At 51.3% G+C, this 20,553-nt stretch overlaps 1 protein-coding gene across 2 annotated transcripts in view; it reads right to left on the bottom strand.

Annotated features, from left to right (window-relative positions):
* Positions 1-1,024: 1,024 nt before the first annotated feature.
* Positions 1,025-20,553, bottom strand: part of LOC102937750 (NBL1, DAN family BMP antagonist) — a 64,158-nt gene continuing 44,629 nt past the window's right edge. For both annotated transcript variants that reach the window (XM_037881059.2, XM_027829926.3), the window contains exons 2-4: positions 6,480-6,674; positions 5,205-5,316; positions 1,025-3,329 (exon numbers count right to left, since the gene is read on the bottom strand). In XM_037881059.2, the coding sequence (XP_037736987.1) occupies positions 3,072-3,329; positions 5,205-5,316; positions 6,480-6,649 (540 nt within the window). In that variant the 5' untranslated portion in view covers positions 6,650-6,674 and the 3' untranslated portion in view covers positions 1,025-3,071. The remainder of the gene's footprint in view (positions 3,330-5,204; positions 5,317-6,479; positions 6,675-20,553) is intronic.

Raw genomic sequence — 20,553 nt, 5'->3', positions numbered from 1 at the left:
GGTATTCCCAGCTGCGGGACTGGATGATAGAGACTGAGCGCCTCTCTGATCCCTAGAGATAGTCCCAGTGCGCAGACAGCATGCCTGTGCCATCCCTGCTCTGTAGATGTCTCTCCAGGTCAAGAGGTGGCTGGAGCATGTTCACACACTTCCTTAGATTCTCATCAGCCCCCGAACTGCTTTTACCTTCCGCTGGTTTTATCTTTCCATTCTGCTCAAACCACCTGGAGCGTCGCTAGCCCATGCCGGGGGTCCACACCGCGGCATCTTCACTGCCGTTCTGAGCCGGGCAAGCTCGATTAAAGCTCGCACAGGTACGCCTACCCGAGTTGCAGTCACACCTCCAATTGCAAGCGTAGACATACCCTCAGAGGAGGAACCCAGCTCCAAAAAGGATCAGTGCCCCCCGAGTAGTTAAACCCTTAGGAACAGGAGTCATTTGAGACTATCCCAGTCATTTTAACCCGAACCTACCGGATTCCGCCTTTTGTAAACCTGGAAGAAGAATTTCAGACATGCCCTCCTCCAGCTAAGAGGCCCCGAAACTTTTCTTGACTTCATGGATATTCTCTTTGGACCAAGGGTTCCACCTAGTGGTGAACGAGTTGTAACCACTCAGGTTTCTGTGGAGAGATGGTCCCTACGCTTGTTACTCCAGAGGATGCTATTGGACATCAAATATAGCAGCTGTGTCAGTGACTTTTCCTGCTCTCCCCAGTCGCAGGGACGCAGCTTGTTGGCTGTTTCCATTCCTGGTCAGCAGCACTGGTTCACTGTGTAATGGTGGCTTTAAGGGGCAGAAGTTAATAAACTGAGCAATTATTTTTAAAACGTTCCCCTGAATAGGTTAAGTGCAGCAGAAATTCAGAGATGTCCCAGGTCCTCCAGTACCAGCTTCCATTCTGCCCTAGCTTTGCTCGGAATAAACCCAGTTCAGGCCCAGCATAAGCAGACACCCCACTTCTTGGGCATCAGTAGGGTTGCATTCAGCTCCGTTGCCAAAGAACCACGAAACGATGAGGCGTGGAAGTTAAAACTAATTTATTTAAGAAAAAAATCCCGTCAAAAGGAAAAATATATTGATTATAAGCTCTGGAAGCTTTTGTCAGAACAGCAACAAAAAGAGATCAGCTTTATACAACAGAGCGAAGGTGGCTAGCAAGACAGGCAGGGCTGGCCCCCAGGTCCCCAACCAAACGTCTTCCCGATCCCGGGCAGTGTGAAGGTGAGATAAAGAGCAATTCCCAGCTAAGTTCCATTCCCGTCAAGGAGATCAACTCACCCCCTCCCTCCACTGTCTGTTAAAGTGCTGCAGAGAAGCCAAGGCGGGAAGGGGACATTGGAAAAGAGTCTATGGCACGTACCCCAGCTGTGCCCAGACTCCCTGGTATAGGGATGCCACCCAATCTGTCGCTGGCTCAACCAAGCTCCATACTGAGCGAGGATCCCCAGTGCTCACTGTGCACCCTGGCTCCCTCCCATCAGCGAGAGCAAGGTGCACACGAGCTCTACAGGCAGGCGAGCCAGAAGGGCCGCTCTCTCAGGTGCCAGGCGGAGCAGAGAGAGACCCCTCCATGCCCAACAGCTCCTTACAAAACCATTGGGAACAGACACAAATATGGCAGGAGGTTTGGCTGCGCAGTGAGGTGGGGAGAGGAAGGAAGGTTTCTGGGTCCACTTGTAAAACATTAGGCCTCGAGCCCCAATTCTGGCTGGCCCCTGGGAAGGGAGCAACCAGCAACTCAGGCTAGCAAGCATCCAGCTCCGACTCTGAGTGGCTGAATATCTCCCAGTCACTGACCCTTCCCAAGTTGTGGAGATGCCAGGGCTGCCTGGATTCTCCTCTCCCCTAAGCAATATCGGCCTCCCCCAAGTCCCCTGACACTCCCCAGCGGGCCCCACCTTCCCCCACGGGAGCTCTTCCTTCTCAGCTGGGTGCACACCAGGTTTGCAGTGGACTCAGAGTAGGCAGCAAGCAAGGAGAGTCCCTCCTGCCCCTTGCTCTGCTTCTCCTTGACCCACACCAGAGGACGAGGGATGGGAGGGAGCGCCAGGGTCTATCAATAAACCCAGGGACATGAGCAAGTGGAAACACACTGTTTTCTGGGGCAAGACCAATAAGATCCAAAGAATACAGAGCATGGGAGTGCTGGAGAAATATAGAGCCCCTAGACCCGCCCCCCCACTCCCTTCCACCAGCCCTCCTGGACCCTGATAGGCCACCATGTCATTCCTGTCCCAGGCCCCAGCATGCATGTGCATCTCCTCCCACCCTCAAAGCCCAGCACACACCATCTCCGTCCCGCGGATAACCAGCACTGGGGATAAAACCCTTCTTAGGCGCCCCAATTTCCCTCCTGGAGTCACATTCGGGGCAAAGCAAGAACCAAGACTTGCCTGAACGCAGAGCTGGGTGCAGTTTCAATCAGCGAATTCCTCTGGGTATGGAGAAAGAAAGATCTTCTTATCCCCTAGCCAAGGCCTCAGTGTTGAAGTCTCCCTATACCACCCACCCCTGAGGGACAACAGAGAGGCAGGGCACCCCTGCCCTACACCCCCAGGAGGCTGGAGGGATACCCCACTCCCAGGAGGCTGTGGGAAACAGCTCACCCTCGCAGACATCCCAGGAAAGCAGCAGGAGGTGGAGCAAAGAGAGGCTGGTCCCCCAGCAAGAGTCCGTTAAAACTACGGAGGTAAAGGAAGAGAAAGCATAAGAGGCTCCGAAGCCCGGTTCCAAACCCTGCAGAGCCAGCCTGTGCCAACCTCAGCCCCTGAGGGGTCCCGTCCTGCCCCTCCCAGCTGCTGCCCCTAACCTCCCGCCCCCTCACAATATATTATCACTATGATGTGCAAGTAGGTTTGCTCAGATCCCCCCCACGCTCCCATCCCCACGTCTCAGCCCAAGCCCCGTCTGGACCTCGGACGTTCTTGCCCACCCCACAGCGCCGCTAAGAGCAAAGCATGATGGGTAGTTAGTAGACAGGTAAGACACCCCGCAGCCCCCCCCCCTCCCCCGTGCACCACCCCCCGTCCGCACTGCAGGCTGGAAGGACAGTCCTGGAGGGCGTGGGTCACTCCTCGCCGCCCCGCCCCTCCTCGCTGTGGTGGTTGGAGACGGGAGCCTCTTCTGCCTCCTGCTGGTGGTGCGCGTAGTGATGGGGGCTGGGGCCCTCGGCGGGCAGGTTCTCCTCTGCGTTCAGGTAGACGTTGAACAGCGCCCCCTCGTGGCTCGGCTCCTTCCCGCAGGCCTGGCAGCTGCAGTGGAGGATCTTCTCCACCAGCTTGTCGACTCTGGGAATCTCGGCGTTGCCCGGGCACTCCAGCGTCACCTGGACCAGAGGAAGAGGAGGGGAGTGAGCGGGAAATGGTCCCCCTCCCCTCCGACACATACCCCCAGCCCACTGCAGGGGTATGGGCGGGGCACGCAGCTCGGAGCCCACTCTGCCCCAATCCAGCTGGAAGCTCTTATGGGCAGGGTCCGTCATTTCCTAGGAGTCTGCAAAACCCACTGGTCAGTGTCCCATGTTCAGAGGATGCACGTCTGTTCCAGCTCAGCGAGCCTCAAGCTGCGGAGCTGCAGTTTCCAACCTTTTGACACCTAAGATCACTTTTTGAACCGAAGGGCAACTCAGGATCTAACCCGCCCCTTCCCCAAAGCCCCGCCCTGCTCACTCCATCCCTCCCCCCTCCATCTCTCGCTCTTCCCCGCCCTCACTCACTTTCACCGGGCTGGGGCAGGGGGTTGGAGTTTGGGATGTGGTGAGGGGTGCAAGCTGTAGGAGGGAGTCAGGATGCAGGCAGGGGCTCTGGGCTAGGGCAGGGGGTTGGGGTGAATGAGGGGGTTCAGGGTGCTGGCTCTGGGAGGGGGCTCAGGGTGGGGCTTGGGGTGCAGAAAGGGGTGTGGGGTGCTGGCTCTGGGAGGAGACTCAGGGTGGGGCTTGGGGTGCAGCCTCCCGCTGGGCAGCACTTACGTCCTGTGGCTCCCTGTCGTTGGTGGGTGCAGGAGGCTAAGGCAGGCTCCCTGCCTACCCTGGCCCCACACCACTCCTGCACCCCTTCAGCCCCTGGGATAGGGAGGAGGGGGGAACGAGGCTCCATGCGCTGCCCCTCTCTGAAAGCACCGCCCCTGCAGCTCTCCCGGCCAATGGGAGCTGCGGGGGCGGTACTTGCAGGCAGGAGCAGTGCACAGAGGGAGACCCCTGCCCCCACCCCCCAGCCTGCGAGGCTGAAGTGGCTGCTTCCAGAACCAGTGTGGGGCCAGGGTAGGCAGGGAGTCTGCCTTAGCAGCAGCCACATTGCGCTGCCACCGGGGATCGTGATCGACTGGTTGGTGACCTCTACTGTAGAGACTCTCAGCTCTGGAGGCCCCGGTTCAATCCCTGATGTTGGCCAAGGGGGAGGAATTGCATTTGTACAGCACCTGGCACAGCGAGTCCCAGCCAGGCACCACTGCAATAGAAATATCAAATAATAAGAAACTTGGCCGTCCCTTGCAAATGCCCCCATTAGCTGGGCATCCAGAATCAGAGGTGGCTTTGGAAAGTTTTGCCCTAAGTCACCTGCCCCAAAGGCGCCCAGCGAGTCAACAGCAGAGCTCAGAACAGACCCTAGTTCTCCTGACTCCTAGGACCAGCTGGCTTTAGAGTCCCACGTATGCATTTAGTGATTCACATAGCACTGGGGGCATCCCTGAACCAGCACCAAAGGCAGGGTCCCAGGCTCACTCGGATTAATGGGGTGACGCCTGGGGCATGCGAGGGCACAGAGACGTTGCTGGCGAGGAGATTGGTGGGTGACTGGCAGATGAGATGTGGGAGACTGTTTCAGGCATGGAAGAAGGCACAAAGCCACGAGTGGGAGACGGAGACAAAGGGAGGGATCAGAAGAGAGGGCATGTGGGCGTGACAGCAGAAATGAATAATGCATGGAGTCACGGGGCGGTGGGATGGCTCAGCAAACGTTTATGTATTTATTATTATTCATAACAATAGACTTGCCTGGACTAGCACTTTCCATCTAAGGATCACAGGGCGCTTGAGAGACGTCAACAAATCACCCCATGCCCATGGCACCGGTGGGGAAACTGAGGCACAGAGCAGGCAGGACTAAAATCCGGATCTCTCAATTCCCAGGCCTGCACCCGAACTGCAAAGCCAGCCATCCCCAGGTACTAAGAGGGCCTTAGAGCAGGAGGGGTTACTCACGATTTCCCACATGGACTGCGCGGGCATGCAGGAGTCACAGTGCACCAGGGACTCCGTAGACTGAGGGAAGGTGTTGGGGACGCTGTAGCTGAAGCACTGTCCCAAGCAGGCCCTGTGAAGAAAAGGCAGGAGTAAAGCCCATGTAGCAGAGCATTAGATGGGACTGGGAGCTTGATGCAAACCAGGCACGAGACGCTCCCTGCCTAGGGCTCTGGTAGCAGCCGGTGCTTGCCGGAGGCGAGGGAGGTAGCAAGATCATGGTCTTCTACCGGGACAGGCTGGAGATAGGTGGCTAGAGAGCTGTCACAATGGGGAAAGAGCCAGGCCTTCTCTCTGCAGCCGCTCAGCCCCACAACCAGAGCTGCTCCAGCTGCCTCATGCAGTGATGAAGCAGGTAGCGTCTCAATGCAGCACCCTTCTCCTCCTCCCCATGAAAAGCTCCCCGTGTGCCCTACAGCGAGCCAGCATCCGATGGGCCAGAGAAGCAGAGGTGGGACTGATGGAAGTGGTGGGGAGAGGAAGGAGGAGTCCTTGCCTTGCCTTTCCTATGCTGGGACACATACGGCCTGCATGTGTGACCCCTGGGCTCAAGGAGTGACTCAAAGCGTGACCCAGCTGAACAAGATAAAGCTGCATTGCCATAAACACTGTGCACACCCCACAGCCACTTGGGATGTCGGGGGGGAGAACTCAGATTCTCATGCATCAAGAGCCCAGCTTGCCACTTGGGAAAAACCAATTGCACTACAGGGCCTATGACACAGCTGAGCAGTTCCAAATCCATCCAGTAGAGGGCAGTGGTGTGCACACAAAAGCCAGTTCGTTACGGTATCCTGCTGCCAGTGACCAGAGCAGGACCCAGGAGCTGTGGCATTGTTCCTGGACTCTTCCAGGAAAGGACATCACCAGGATCGCTGCAGCTTGAAGTCACTTGCAAGAGAGTCACACTGCGCTTTAAGTCTCTTAAGGGGGAAATGAGGGCTTGAGTGCACATTTCCGTCAGTGTCTCCCTCTGACTCCAGCTTGGAGAGTGGTAACAACCTGTTCTAGGGACCTCCTCCTAGTTCTGGCTCTGCCACCCAACCAATCGACTCCCTACTACAGCCCCGTGTTGCTAAATCCAGATGGTGCCAACTAGGGCCCTGATCCTGAAATTGACTCAAAATCTTCTCCCTTAGCAGGGAGTCTGCATCAGGCAAAGTAACCTGAATAGTAAAGGAAACAAGTTGCATCTTGAGAAGCCCTGGGCTGCATTTCAGCCTGCTCCCCCCGTACCTGTTCTGGATGGACTTCGACTCACAGCCGCTGTGCCCCACGATCTGGGTGATGTTCTTCGCCTCGCACCACGCGCTCTTGTCTGGGAAAAGGGCCAGTTTGTTAATGGGAGGTGGCGCGGCCAGGATCACAGCTGGGAAGAGGGCAGCCACCAGGAACCGTAACATCATGGCCAGCTCCACCGAAACCCTAGAACTAGAATCCAAAGAACAAAGCTTGAGCAGGTGAGAAAGTGAGCCCCATCCCCTCCCTCAAATCTCAAAGCGCCCTAGGATCCTTCCTGCACTAAGCCCCACAAGCCCCCTGGGAGGAAGGAGCGAGGTAATACCCGTTTGCCTAGGTTCCTGTGGGCCCTGCCTCAGACTAGGGACCAGATGGTGAGCACTCGCCCATCCCACCCAGATGTGCCCTATAAATCAGGCCCTATATGATGCTGTAAGTGCTGGAGTCTGGTCCATCCTTCCTCTGCAGTACTGGCCTCTCTGCGAACCAGGCATTTATCCATCACAAGCCAGGTTAGAGGGACGGGAGCGAATGGCAGGGCAGATGCTGGGGGTTGCTCCTGATGGGAGGAGGCCTGGGTGAATCATTCCCTTGGGCTTTACGGGGGACCAAACCCAGGTGCCGCAATGTGTGGTGGAGGATAGGATGGATCACAGCAATGGAAGCCGAGCACCACTCCCATCACCTACTGTCCTGAAAAGGCACTCGCCCCACTCCAGCGCGGTCTGCTCCACAGATAGACCTGCTAGCGGAGAGGCCAACCCCCCCTCCAACAATCTCTCCCTCCCCCTGGCACCTGGTGCATCCTCACCGAGGGGCATGTGGTACCTGGCACAGCCCTAGCGTCGTCCTGCTATAGAGACTGCAGCAGAGCCCGGCGCCCAGGGGGTTGGTGACGGCGCCCCCAGGGCCACGGAAACAGTATAAAGTGTCATGTGTATGCCTCAGTATGACAACGGATCATTTCTCGAGCATGGCAGATAAGGCCCAGGGCTGCTCTGCCCTGAGGAACTTACAAGCCACACAGAAAATAGCAACAAGGGACCGAGATTTGCCCCTTTATTTCCTGTTTCCTTGCTCCTGCATCCGCCCCCACCTTCCCCTGCCCCGAGCTTTTAATGCTGTCCATCATTATTCTCCTGCTGTGGGCACAGGGACTCGTTACGCATGACCAGGTCCCGCACTGCGCAGTGTGGACCTGGGTGGCACGGAAGGGGTTGGGATGACAGGATGCCCCTTCTCTCAGCAGCTGGCAGTCTGGGAGGAGGCCAGAAACACCTTGGTAGACCCTGGCGAGCTGAGTAGGGAAAGCAGAGACTCAACCATCTCCTAGGGAAGATGGGGGTTTGTATCTAGTGCATCACCTCTCTGGCTGCATACACGCTCCACACATTGCCATGAGAACTGGCCGAGCAACCAGTGCCAGCAGGCATGGCCCCTCACGCAGTGGAGAGATCTGAACACTTGCAGACCTGGCCCCGTTTGCACACCAGAGCTCGCTGCCACCCCTAACCAGCTGGAGCAGAAATGGGTGCAGGAGGGAGCTCAACACATCAGAGCTAAGACATCCTGCAGGAACAGAACCTCCCACCAAGTTTCTCCTGGGGGACTGGGGGAAGGGACTGAGGTCAGTTATCACCTGAACCCTGCACTGAAGGCGTTGGGCCAAACCACACCTTTCTGGAAGGGCTTGAATTCACAGTCACCGGTCCCTGGTTACATGTGTTACCTTGCACCACGCGCTTTTATCCAGAAAAAGAAGTCACTTACACCCCAGAGGGAGCACAGCCCATTGGTGAGAGCAAACATCTTAGAGTTAGGAGACCACAGATCTGTTCCCAGCTCTGCCACCAACATGCTGTGGGGTAACCAATTCACTGGGCGCTATGCCTCAGTTTACACACAGAGTAAAAGGGAGATAAGAACACCTCACCATAGTCTTTGGAGGGCTTATTCATTTGGGTTACAAAACTGCCTTGAAATCCAGGTGGAAGGAACCAGAGGAAAGCCCAGTAGGTACAGATGGGCCTGAACCATCAAGTCCAGATCCGAATGGGCCCAAAACTTTCAGGGCTGAGTCTGTCTCTTGGCAGCAGTGACAGCAGCAGAGCTGGGGAGATGAGCATCTCTCCTGTAAACCACTGAGCAGGGGCACCCCTGTGCCCCGAGAACCCTTCGCTTTTGGGTTGAGAAAGGGACCTGCAGGAGACGCCTATTCCATTGCCTCATCCCACCATAACCCTCTGCCCGTTCAATCGCAGACCGACTCAGGGCCAGCAGCTGATGCCTACCTGTGCCAGCAGCGATCTTAATCCTTCCATCGCTGCTCACAATGTGACCGAATAATAATAAGAAAAAGCATCACAGGAAGAGGTTGAGCTGCTGTCTGGGCTTGGTCTAGAGTCTAAGCACTTGCATTACAAACCTCCCTCCCACCCCAGCCTTCTTCCTAGTTAATATTCATGACAACATCCCTTTGCCGCTCTCTGTGGTCTCCAGCTGCCGGGCAATATTAATTATCCCGTGACTGTTTCACTCCCCTCCCTCTGGGGCTAGCCAGGGCACTTCTCTGACCCCTCCTGCAGCTCTCAGTTGGGGTAACTGTGCAGTGCATCATTCTGTGTGTTTTATATTCAGGGCCAACGAGGAAATCACCCATGGTCATTCGTTGCCAGGGAGCAGAGAGCTCAGAAGTTAGAAGTGAAGAAACCGCTCTGACTTCTGGTGCTAAAAGCAGCCCTGCAGGAGGTTGGCAGCACCTAAGAAGCAGGCCAGAGCTTAGTGTAACTGTCCTTCAGAGCTGCGAATGCTTCTTATTACGGCCTAGGGCCACATACACCGACAGCACAGGCCTCTGATAGCTGCAGCATCAGGACCAGGAATTCATCCTCTTTAGATCAGAAAGCACAGTGAATTAGTGAATCGGGAGAATCGGGTTTCCTTGCATGCAGGCTAAGAAACTCCAGGTGTTTCCATTCCCAGAGGTTCTTCGCAGTTGCCCCATCAGGGGAGCAGAGTTTGTCTCCTCCCCACTCCAGAGGGGTTGACAGTTGTAAAATGTGTATTTAGACTGGAGAGGTGCGGGGAGAGAGAACTGTCCCCAGTTCCTGCTACCTCCATTAAAAGACAAACCACAGTCACCGTTAACAAACCCTCTTTCCATGGCTTCTTCCATTAGCTCAGAAACAAGATGCAACCAGTTTACTCGACGGAAAGAACTAAAGGCACAAGCTAGGGACTCCGAAATCACACTCTTAAACCTCCTCCATATAAGCTCCAGGTTTCCTTAGCAATCAGAGAACTAGAGAGCTTCATTTCCAGACGTCTCCAGCAGGTGTCACTGCAGGGCAACACCAGGTAGTGGGGTCAGGAAACCTCAGGCTACATGCAAGGAAGCCAGGGAAATGCCCAATCTATATAATTTGCTTTTATGGACCCATTCAAATTTAGTGATGAGTGGGGTGAGGTTTTCGATTTGCATTAACCACAAGGACTGGGACTCAGTCTGTGGATTGGAGGATTTCTTGAGAGTGGAGGTATAAAATTACCCTGCTACACTGATCAGCGTCGAATATTACTTGCCACCAGACATATGTTTCCTTCTAGGCCAGAAACACAGAATATATGGAGAGAGAGGCCTGGATCAAAGTGCCAGCTATTAATACCCCAATCACTGGCGAAAAGCAGGCTCCATGGAAATAAGAGATTTTTTTCCTTCAGAGGGTTTGGATGGAGTTGTGGCTGGAGTCAGACATTTGGACTACTTAAAATACTAGTTAAAAGCATTTGATTTGTTATTTCCGTCTATTTATTTATCCAGTGCCTGATCCAAAACCCACATAGAAGCCAATGGAAAGAATCCCACTGATTTACATGGATCCAGCCCTAAAAGGTTTGCTGGAAGCATATTTGCTGGAAACACACAAAAAATTACAGCCCAGTGTCAGAGGAGGCTCTGGATAAGAGAGTCCCAACCCTCTGTCCCTCCTCTTGTCATTCAGATAATCTGTATGCAACTCTGCAGGGTGAAATGTACCAGATTAGAGAGTCCCCAGCTGTTTTCTGTAAAATACGATAGTCTTATTTAGCAGCTCCTGTGACTCACGGATTCATACATTCATACACTTCATGCATCTGATGAAGTGAGCTGTAGCTCACGAAAGCTTATGCTCAAATAAATTTGTTAGTCTCTAAGGTGCCACAAGTACTCCTTTTCTTTTTGCGAATACAGACTAACACGGCTGCTACTCTGAAACCATACATTTTAAGGGACCCTTAGATCATCTGATCTGGCCTTCTGTATAACATAAGCCATAGGCTTTCACCCAGTTACTGCTGCACTGAGCCCAATAACTTGACTCAAGTTTATCTCCCAGAAAGGCACCCAGTCTTGATCCAAAGACATCAAGCAGTGGGCAGTCTGAATGCTGTCATCTCTCAGCTCCTCTGAAGGGGCGCTCAGCACCTTGGGCAACCAGCCCTTAGGCTGCAATTTATGAAGAGTTTCATTTATTTACTAGCCATGATGTAAGAAAAAATCATCATTTTCTTATTGTGCTGATACGTGATGCTTACAAAGCAGGCCTGTCTCTACAAGCCTCACTCACACCAGCAGCCTTCATCGACATGCATTATTCCAGAGTTGTCAATGGAGCTCCTCACGTGAGTAAGAGTTTGCAGGCTCCAGGTGAGCTGCGTCGGGGATCTAGCCTTCTCACAGCTTCCACTGAAATTTAAGAAGAGTTGGGTGGCTAAATCCCTTCGCCGGCTCAACCTCGGGTTCTACATTTCTCCCAAACTGAATCGTGGGGGGCCTGATCCTGCTCCCATTAAAGTCAACGGGAACTTTGCCAGCTCCTTGAAAGAGTGCACAATTAGGCCACAAATAATTGCTTTTAAAAAACAATGCGAATTGCACAGCAGCATCGTTAACCTTTAAGATATTTATCGGTTGGGGGGAGGAGTTCTACACAGGCTTACAGACCTGCCTGTGCAGATCTGATTGCAGAATCAGGGCTCGTGGAGACCCAAAGAGCAGCACGGAGTTCCCCGAGGGGGCGTTAATATTTCCTCTGGGGTTGGCGTGGCACTTGTTTAGATAATCCAAAGAGAAAAGCGATTCCTTCTTTCCACAGAAGGCTTCTCAGGCTTCTCTGCGCCCAGAGGCCAGTCCCAGCCTGCCCTGCGGTGAGGCAGCGAGCTCTGTCAGCACTTGAGGCCTGGGGAAGGGCAGGGTTCCGTGAAATGATACTTCTGCTGTCCGTCATCACAGCTCCATCACCAGGGGTGCCCAGGATAATTCCACGGCACCTGGGCTCCGGCCTCACTCAGGCACTGTGTGAAAGACGAGCAGTACTCCTGCTGAGCCAGTGCACAGCCCCCCCAGCCCACACTCAGGGAAGCACTTTAGCATGTGTTGAAGTCCAGTCCTTCCCTGTACAGGGAGGGATGCATTCTCCACCCGGGGCCCCTAACAGCGCAGCAAACGGTCTCATTTGGAAAGGCCTACTCAGCCAGCAGGGGGGATTCTCTACAGGAGATTTCCTTGCCCAGATCAAGGGCCCAATTCTGCATGGTGCAAAGCACCCTCAGATCCCATTGATTCACTGACGAGAGCATCAAACCCTTAGCCCTTTAACGGGCCATGTTCACATGGTGTTTTAATTTGCTAGGCATGCAGTTGAGGCCCCCGTCCCAAGCTTCTAGCGAGCACTGGGGCTGACTCAAATGGGTAGGAAAATATCCTACTTGCGGGAGTTAGGGACTAGAGCTGGGGCTGAAAACCAGCTCAACATGTAATTGTGGCATGTCTGCATCTGGTATAGCTCAAGCCAGTCATGCGAACAGAGCTGCCACTAAACCCTCTCATCCGACGGCAGCCACCGGCTGGGAGACAAAAGCGCCGTGTTCCTTCTTACCCTGGGCCTGGAGGGGTGGAGAGGAAGGAAGATGAGGCACCGCGGCAGGTTAACAATCTTCTTATTAAATAAAGACATTGACCGCATTCCTCCGTGACAAGCTAAATTACACGTTCCAGCCCCTGAAGAAACAAGCGTGTTCCTAGCAGCGCTGACCCCCGGTCTGCCAGAGAGCGAGACGGCACACACAGGGATTCTTTCTCCTCTCCACACAGGGCCACATTTTTTCCTCCGAGGCAAACCTTTTTCAAGCAGAAAGTTCAGCTCGGTTCCAGCAAAGCTCTCAGGGATTGTGAAGGTTCCCCCTCCTCCCTCACTTCAGGGCACCGCAATCTCCACTTCCCCCATGGACCGTTCTCCGTCCTTTGCAGTCGCTACGGCAATGCAGACTCCCAAATCCAGCACATTTCTTCTCCTTTTGGGGCCAGACTCTGACCTCACTCATTCGGTTGCAAATGAGCGACTCCACCGAAATCCATAGGGGCAGGCCACTCCCTGCGGGATCAGATGCGAGCCCGTAATGGAGAAGAATGCCAAGGAGTGTCTTTCAAGCAGGAAGATGCTGTATTAAGCAATACATCTGGTATCCACTGTATTTCACCCCCAATCTACCAAACAGGCCGGAAGCCAGGGTCAGTTAACCTGGCACCGTGTGCTGAAATCAGATAAAACCACATTTACTCAATTACAACCCAACTCCCTAATCCTTTCCCAGAGAGTCACAGGGGAAAGAGCAATCCAACAAGCAGGCGTCTGATCCCAGCGCATCCTGGCCTAAAGAGTCCAGCAGCCGCTCGGCACAATCGCAGCTGCGTTCTCATGATGAAAGGACCAAAAGCAGCTTTCGCTCCTGATTGTCCCGTAACGACATTGCCACTTTTCGTCCAGCAGCCCAACCCCAACTGTCTGAACTGAGTACTTTGTAGGGCTCAAGAGACCCTTTGTGTGAGGCTAGTTAGATCAGTAAAACTTCCAGGGCCATTTCAATCAGCACAGAGTGAGAACGGCACCGATACAGAGACCAAAGAGGAGTACATCTGGGAAAGAACCAGGTGGCCAAAGGGAAGAATGGCACGACAGGTGAGTCATTGCTGTTATTATCGCATAGACTCATGGGGAATTTGAGTCCCAGCTGTAATGCGGTCGCACATGTGGGGTGTTCCTACCTCCAAATTCCCGATCAGAATTTACAGGGGTTAGGGAGAGTGTATCTCTGACCCTCCAGCCCTTCCTGCACACATGCGGCTGAACCGAGATCACTCACACTTTCCAGCTGACAAAGATAGGATCAAACCACCTCGGAGATGAAGCACCTTAAAGATCAGCCCAAAGGCAAGGAGAGTGGCAAAGTTATAACCAAACAAATCTGAATGGAGGTGGGAGCTAGAAATAGAGCAAACTTTTCTTGGAATTTTTGTCCATTAACTCTCTGCCCTCATGTTTGCTTCCCTTTTGTGTCTGACAATGGCGAGTGTTCGTTCACCGGTGTTTCCCTTCCCCACAAGAAGATACAGAAGGTGAATCTGAAGCTTGCACATTTGAATTCTCCATGGCAAACAGAGACCATTTCAGTGAAGACTCCTAAACATGCATTTAATATATTTTATGGAGAATGACTCTGAGGCAATACAACACTAGCTGATTACAGATGGGTTGAGGGTGAGTGAGGGGGAAATTTTCAGAGGTGATTTTGGATGCCAAACTTGAGCCCAATTACCAGAGTTGCTGAGCACCCATCACTCCAGTTGAAGTCAATGGGAAATGCGGGGACTTGGCATCTCTGAAAACCAGGCTCCAGGTGTCTCAAACTGGCATCCAAAACCAATGCACCTAAAGTCTACGGCCTTTTTTCAAAATGTTGGCTGGAGCACCTTTATAAGACAAAGACATTTTACTAGATCTCAGCGAACAATGGTATTACAGCAGCTTTCATTGGAGGAGCTCATAAGTTACACTGGTTAGCCCAGTCTCACAATCCCCATGAAATTCATTATACAGATGGGGAAACTGAGGCAGAAAGCCATACGGTCAACGTTTTTGGAAGTGTGCATGAACTGCTGGGCACATGCAAATGTGGAGATCTGTGCACGTACACTCTTGCACTAACACTTTTAAGGCCTAACAGATATACCCAAAAGCTGGGCCAATGGCAGAACTGGAAAAAGGACCCAGAATTCCTGACTCCTGGTTTCCTGCTCTAGCCACTAACTCATCCCTACTATCCTAAATTCAGCATTTAACATTCACATGGGGTGTGCAATATTCAACTGCTGGCAGTGAACCGAGGGCACCTCCTTCTGTATTTCAGGGATCACATCGGGACTCAATTGCCCAAGTGCTCACCTTGGCATCTAAGAGCAGTTCTGAACGCTCAGGTTTGAAAACTGGCCTCTCAGTCAGTGGGTTAATGCAGTTTAGGTCCCATCTACAGACACATCCACATCAAGGGAGCATGTTACAGCACATTCGCCCTCTGAGCCAGCTGAAGCACGATCCCATTTTGCAGCATGCTGTAGATGGGACTCGGCATGTCTGCAGATGGGTGCTGAAGCCTTGGGCGTGCTCTGGAGAGCGGGTTGGGTACATGTGAGTCCACCGGGGCTAGACACTCGCATCACACCAGCATACCCAGAAAGCAAGAGCTGTATTACTCAGGCAAGTCTGCCTGGGTAAGACAATCTGGGAGGATCCTAGTCTGGTCTGGGCCCAAAGCTCTGCATGGAGCAGAGAGAAGCAGGACCTGTCTTCTGCTCCCCAGGCTAGCGTGAGCTGCACACGCTGCAGAGACAAAGCCCTGGGCGCAGGGAATGTTTCACATCCAAACCTCTCTGGCAGATATGGACACCATGTTATCCGGCTCCTGAGGGAGTTGCAGCCAGGTGGTAGCCATAACAATGTGGGACCACCCCACCCACAGCTCCATGCTGCTCCTCTGACCTCCCTGGCAGCACCCTCAGGAGCCAGGCTGGCAACTTCCAAGCACCCTGCCCCTTTGCAGAATTCCCCTCGCTGAAGGGTTATGGGCATGGAGCCCAAACTAACTGTGCTTCAAGCACCAGTAACTTAAGCCCAGATACTCAGTGCCTCAGAGAGCATCTCCTCCCCTCCCATCCTAAATCCCTGAGATCCCTGCAGGGCCCTCAAGAAAGCAGGGGGGCAGTGCCAAGGAGGCAATTCTTCCCTCCCCCAGCAGCATCCCTTCCACCCATGGAAGCATATGAGACAACGAGGGCCCTAACATCAGCTGAGGGGTGACCAGTGGAATGACCGCCGAGGTTGCATTCCCACCTCCCAGCCTGCAGCTGTTCCAAGCCATCTGGAAATCAAACACTTGTGGAAAATGAAAAGATCTTGTAAGATTTTACCCTCTTTTTCCAAAGGGAATTTTACACCAAAATATCAGACAACCTAGCAGGTGGGCGGAGGTACCATTTGCAGAACAGTTTACAATAAAAATCTATTTATATCTGTTTATCTTATTCAGACTCTTGTGATTTTGCCAAATATATAAAAACAGGGACACAGACAAGTTGTGAATAAGGCCACACACGGACATGGACACACACATGGCATCCTGGGGTTCTGGGTGCCTAACCAACACCCGGGCTTTATAAACATTACTTAATGAAGACTCTGTCCATGGGGAGGTCCAATCATGCCAGGGGTTGAGTGCCCTCAGTTCCCGCTGCCTTCAGTGAGCGTCAAGTCTGCTCCGCAGCTCAGAGCACCATAAAGGGCCCGGTCCCATGGCTGGCAACAGCTTAAATGTATTCTTTAGCAAGCACATGTTAAAATCTAAGGGGCCCAATCCTGCAAACCCTTACTCACCCAAACATCTGCGTTCACATTGATTTGAATGGGATTATTCTCATGAGTCCTTTTAAAAGCATCAGACTCTTCACAAAACAGAACCAATCAGCCCAAACCCTGAGCTGATTATCACCCGGTTATAGGAAGGACTTTCTAGCAAGGGCACTATTTTAAAAAAAATTCTGTTCTGTTCCCGCAATTGATTAGCCATTCCAGGTCACTGACCCACTATATTCTTCAGTCATTTTTATATATAGGAAAAGTTACCCACACTCTCCTCCTAGGGAGGGATCTTTCCAAGGAGCCCAGTACCAGATTTACAAGTGCTCAGGACCCAGCAGATTGCATTGAGTCCCCTTGTGACATTTATGGCCAGATTTGTGAAAGAGCTCCAAATCCAATACACTGAGCTGTTTGAAAATCTGATCACTTACTTCGGTACCTAAACAGAAGCAAACTTCTTTGAAAATCTAGCCCGTTAACAATTGGAAGAAACACATATATGCTTCAGAAAGCTCAAGAGTATCGCTCCTCTTAAATAAGGAACTTTATTCAGGCAGAGCTTCTTGGTGATTACAGAGAGCTGGACTTTAAAAAATCCCAAGTCAAATAATATTCATTTACTTACCCAGACAAAGCAAGGGCAAGTTTCGCACCATTCTGAGCAAACAACATTTTTAAATGAAAGCTGACAAAACTGAAAAGTTTTCTAATACTTTAAACAAAAATTAAAACCAGTGGAATTTACTTGAAAATTTTCATTTTTTAATTTAAAAGAATCTGCTTTTCACTAAAACGTAGTTAATTTTTTTCTTTTTGAACTCCGTCGCAGAAAAATGCAAACTACAAAAGTTTTTAAGAGACCAATTCTTTCCGATCCCACACTTGTTTTTGCAAGCCCCCAATTAACTTGATAAATGTCACAATGAAATAGACAGGGGAGGGGGTTATACATGAAATGTCTTGAAATAACTCGTAGGGGTAGCAAGACAGACAAGTGCTTAACCCAGCACAGAAATCCAATTTGAGCTGGGAGCTTTGGTCTTGCTCTACTGAGCTGCAGAAGATTGGAAGGAAATGTAAAAAAATATCTAACTTGAGGAAGGTCTATTTCTTTTAAAAAAATGAACCCAAAAAAATAATCTTTGAAACAGGATGGGTGTTGTGTCGTTTCTCACTTTGGGGCTGGTTGGTTGCAAGTTTCCTTGACATATTCATTCCCACTCACATGAGCTTGGGAAGTTCATAGCAATAAAACAGATATGGAGGAAAATGGTGTATTCTAGGTAGAATTTGAAGAAAAGCTCAGAACTCACAATTTGGCCAGATTTTCAGAAGAGTTCAATACATTGAGTGGCTCTTTTGAAAACCTGGCCCCACATTGCATCCGCTGAGCACTTGATAAACTAGCTTCATGCATCTGCAAAACCAGCTCCGAAGCCCACTGAAGTCATTGGAAAAACTTCCATTGACCTGGATAGGCTTTGGATCAGACTCCAATAGGCAGATGGTGGAAAAAGCACAAGTAACTGCTTCCCAGAGTGTGAGGTGTGCCATATACAATTGGTGGTTAACACAAACCATTCATAATTCACCTTAATTTCTAATTTTCTTCAAACTAAATCTGATCAAAGTCGGTAAATTGTATCAACCTGTGACAGAAAAATATTTTCTTTTCTCCCCTCCCATGTCTGAGATTTTTTCTTCTTCCGACACGTGTTCCATTAAGAGAGCTCGGTTGTCCTACCTAACTATTGTGGTAATCTTGCTACCACTGACTTCCACTGAGGAGAGACCCTAAATTTGAAACATAGGAAATGTACTCGTTACTGCCTCAAACACCATGCTAGCAACAGCGGAGGTTGGGAGCCGGGTTTGGTAGCATCAGGGTGCACTAACGATGCGGGCAGGGATGCGAGAAATGCATGCTACAGAGCCTTTATAGAGGGGTTTAGTCTGTAGCATGGTGCAAAACCCTAAACCTCTTTATGTAGCTTTATAGGTTTCTGCACTGGGAAGCAACAGGCATTTTTAAACACAGCTGCTAGCATCATTTCAGCTGTAGCGTGGCAAAGGCCTAGCTCACACGTATAGACCCGAATCAGGGCTAACTTCCTCTTGTGTTTTTACCTTGACCAGAGAGACTCATTTTCCCGAGGAACAATTCAAACCCTCACTGCTGCAAAGTGAAGAATGAAGCTGGCGCTACATTTTGAGGTTGGCTGGGATTGTCAAAGGAGCACAGGGGAATTAGATGCCCAAATCGCAAAGCACTTTGCAAAGGAGGGTAAGTATTATTATCCCCCATATTCCAGAGCTGCGACTCCACTGACCACTCCAAGCAAATTCCTTTCCCCCTGAATCCTTAATCCAGGGCTTGCTCACTAACAATACATCAATTACCCTATTGTGTCTCCACAAAGCACCTGGCTCAGCAGGAAGCTCACAGAGTTGCACCCTGTGGAAGCATTTCTCATCATGCCGTCCCTACTGAAGTTACAGCCCCCTCTCGTCTGTGCCACGCTGACAGCCGCTTTAAAGAGAGTTGGGAGTACAATCCAAACCACCTTCAGGAATGCTCTTGAAATTAATTTGCTTTCACGCTAGAGCTCGATTTGTAACGGGACATCAGAGACATCCATCTAGCTAACAGTTGGGATTTTCACTCCTCACACAGCCCAGTTCTACTCTCGCTTACAACCTCGGAAATCTGGAGCGAGTTACTCCAGATTTGCACTGGTGTAACTGAGACTGGAATCTGGCACAGCGTATTCATGCTCAAAACAAGCACAACTGGAATTCGATCACACCCATTTTTTAAAATAAATAACTGCACTGGGATTTTTTTTTTAATTGAAAATAGACACAGTTGAAAGCCATTTTCAAGCCAGAGACAGACGTGGTCTCTGATGCAGAGTGCAGATGCCTTTAGCTGGGTCAGTCATTTATTACAGAACTTATATAAAGGACTGATTCAACTAGACTCTGAACACCTGGTGCTCACTCATGGTGGGTTCTCTCAGGATCAGCTCTGAGCTGCAGGGAGGAGGAGAAGGGGTTGACAGAGGAAGGAATTTGGGGCTAAAGGTCTGGACCTTTCAAAGAAGCCTCAGGATCATTCATCCCTTCCCAACAACCAGGGCAATATCCTGACTCCACCAAAGTGAACAGCAAAACTCCCATTGACTTCAGTGGGGTCAAGATTTCACCCTCTGACTTTGTTTACTTGCCTTTTCAGCTGTGGGAAATGCCAGTGGGCACTGAAACAGCAGCATTAGCGTTAGGTACAATGATTTGGTATTCATTGTAATATCACCGGTACTGATTATAAAAAACCCTCGGCATTAGTATCAAGGCCTGGGGATTTCTATAGGGTTCCCAGAGTCACTTAGCAGCCCCAGCATCTCAGCTCAAGCAGCATTTTCAAGCATTACCAAAAAGGCCTTGGAGCCTGACCCCAGAGCGGTGACTCAGGCAAAACTCTCCCCACCTCCCTATCTGCCAGATTGGGCCTGTTGACTTCAGTGAGATCAGGAGCAAACCAAAACATAAACCGTTTCCAAGCTGAGCAAGTCGTCTTACTGCCACAGCCATTGGAGTGGGAGGTTTCTCCTCGCACGTGATGAGAAGACTAAAGACGCACGTTAGAACGCACCCCAATCAAGGGCCCAATCCCGCAGTCTTTCCCAAGGCCAAATTCCAAATGACTTCAAGGGGAATTTTGCTCCAGCAAGATCAGGCCCATGATCTGCAGCTGGTGTAAATCAGTGGAGCTCTTTTGAAGTCAATGGAGCTGATTTACACCACCAGAGGGTCTGTCGCAGACTAAATTCTAACACTAAAAGCCAATCTCCGCTTAGCTGGTAAGGTAGAGAAACAAAAGTCTGAGGAAGATGGCAAACAGCAATTAGCAGCAGTGCTAATGGAAAGCCCAGAAGGACTAGCTCCTAGTCCCAGCTGCTGTGTGTAAATCCCACTAGACTCAACCCCCAGAAGAATAGCTATCCTATATTCACTTGTTAGGTTAAGAGCCGAGTCCTGCAGTGACTTCACTGGGAACTGGGAGTACTCAGAACCTCATGGGAGGTGCTCAACACCTTGCAGAATTGGACTCCTGGACCTTGGGGTTGAGAGACTTTAGGGGCCTGATGCTGCCCACACTGAAATCACTGGAAGTTCTGTAAACTGACTTCAAAAGGAGCAGGAACAGGGCCTAGTAATATGCAAGTTTCAGGATCTGATTTAAAAGGACTATGATTCTGAGCCGAATCCTGCATTCCTTGTGCTCCCAAAACTTTCATCGACTTCAGTAGGGGCTTTGGTTGCACACGGGATACAGAATT

Source organism: Chelonia mydas, chromosome 18 (assembly GCF_015237465.2).
Source record: "Chelonia mydas isolate rCheMyd1 chromosome 18, rCheMyd1.pri.v2, whole genome shotgun sequence".
Classification (NCBI taxonomy): Eukaryota; Metazoa; Chordata; order Testudines; family Cheloniidae; genus Chelonia; species Chelonia mydas.
This window is presented reverse-complemented; position numbering and strand designations above follow the sequence as displayed.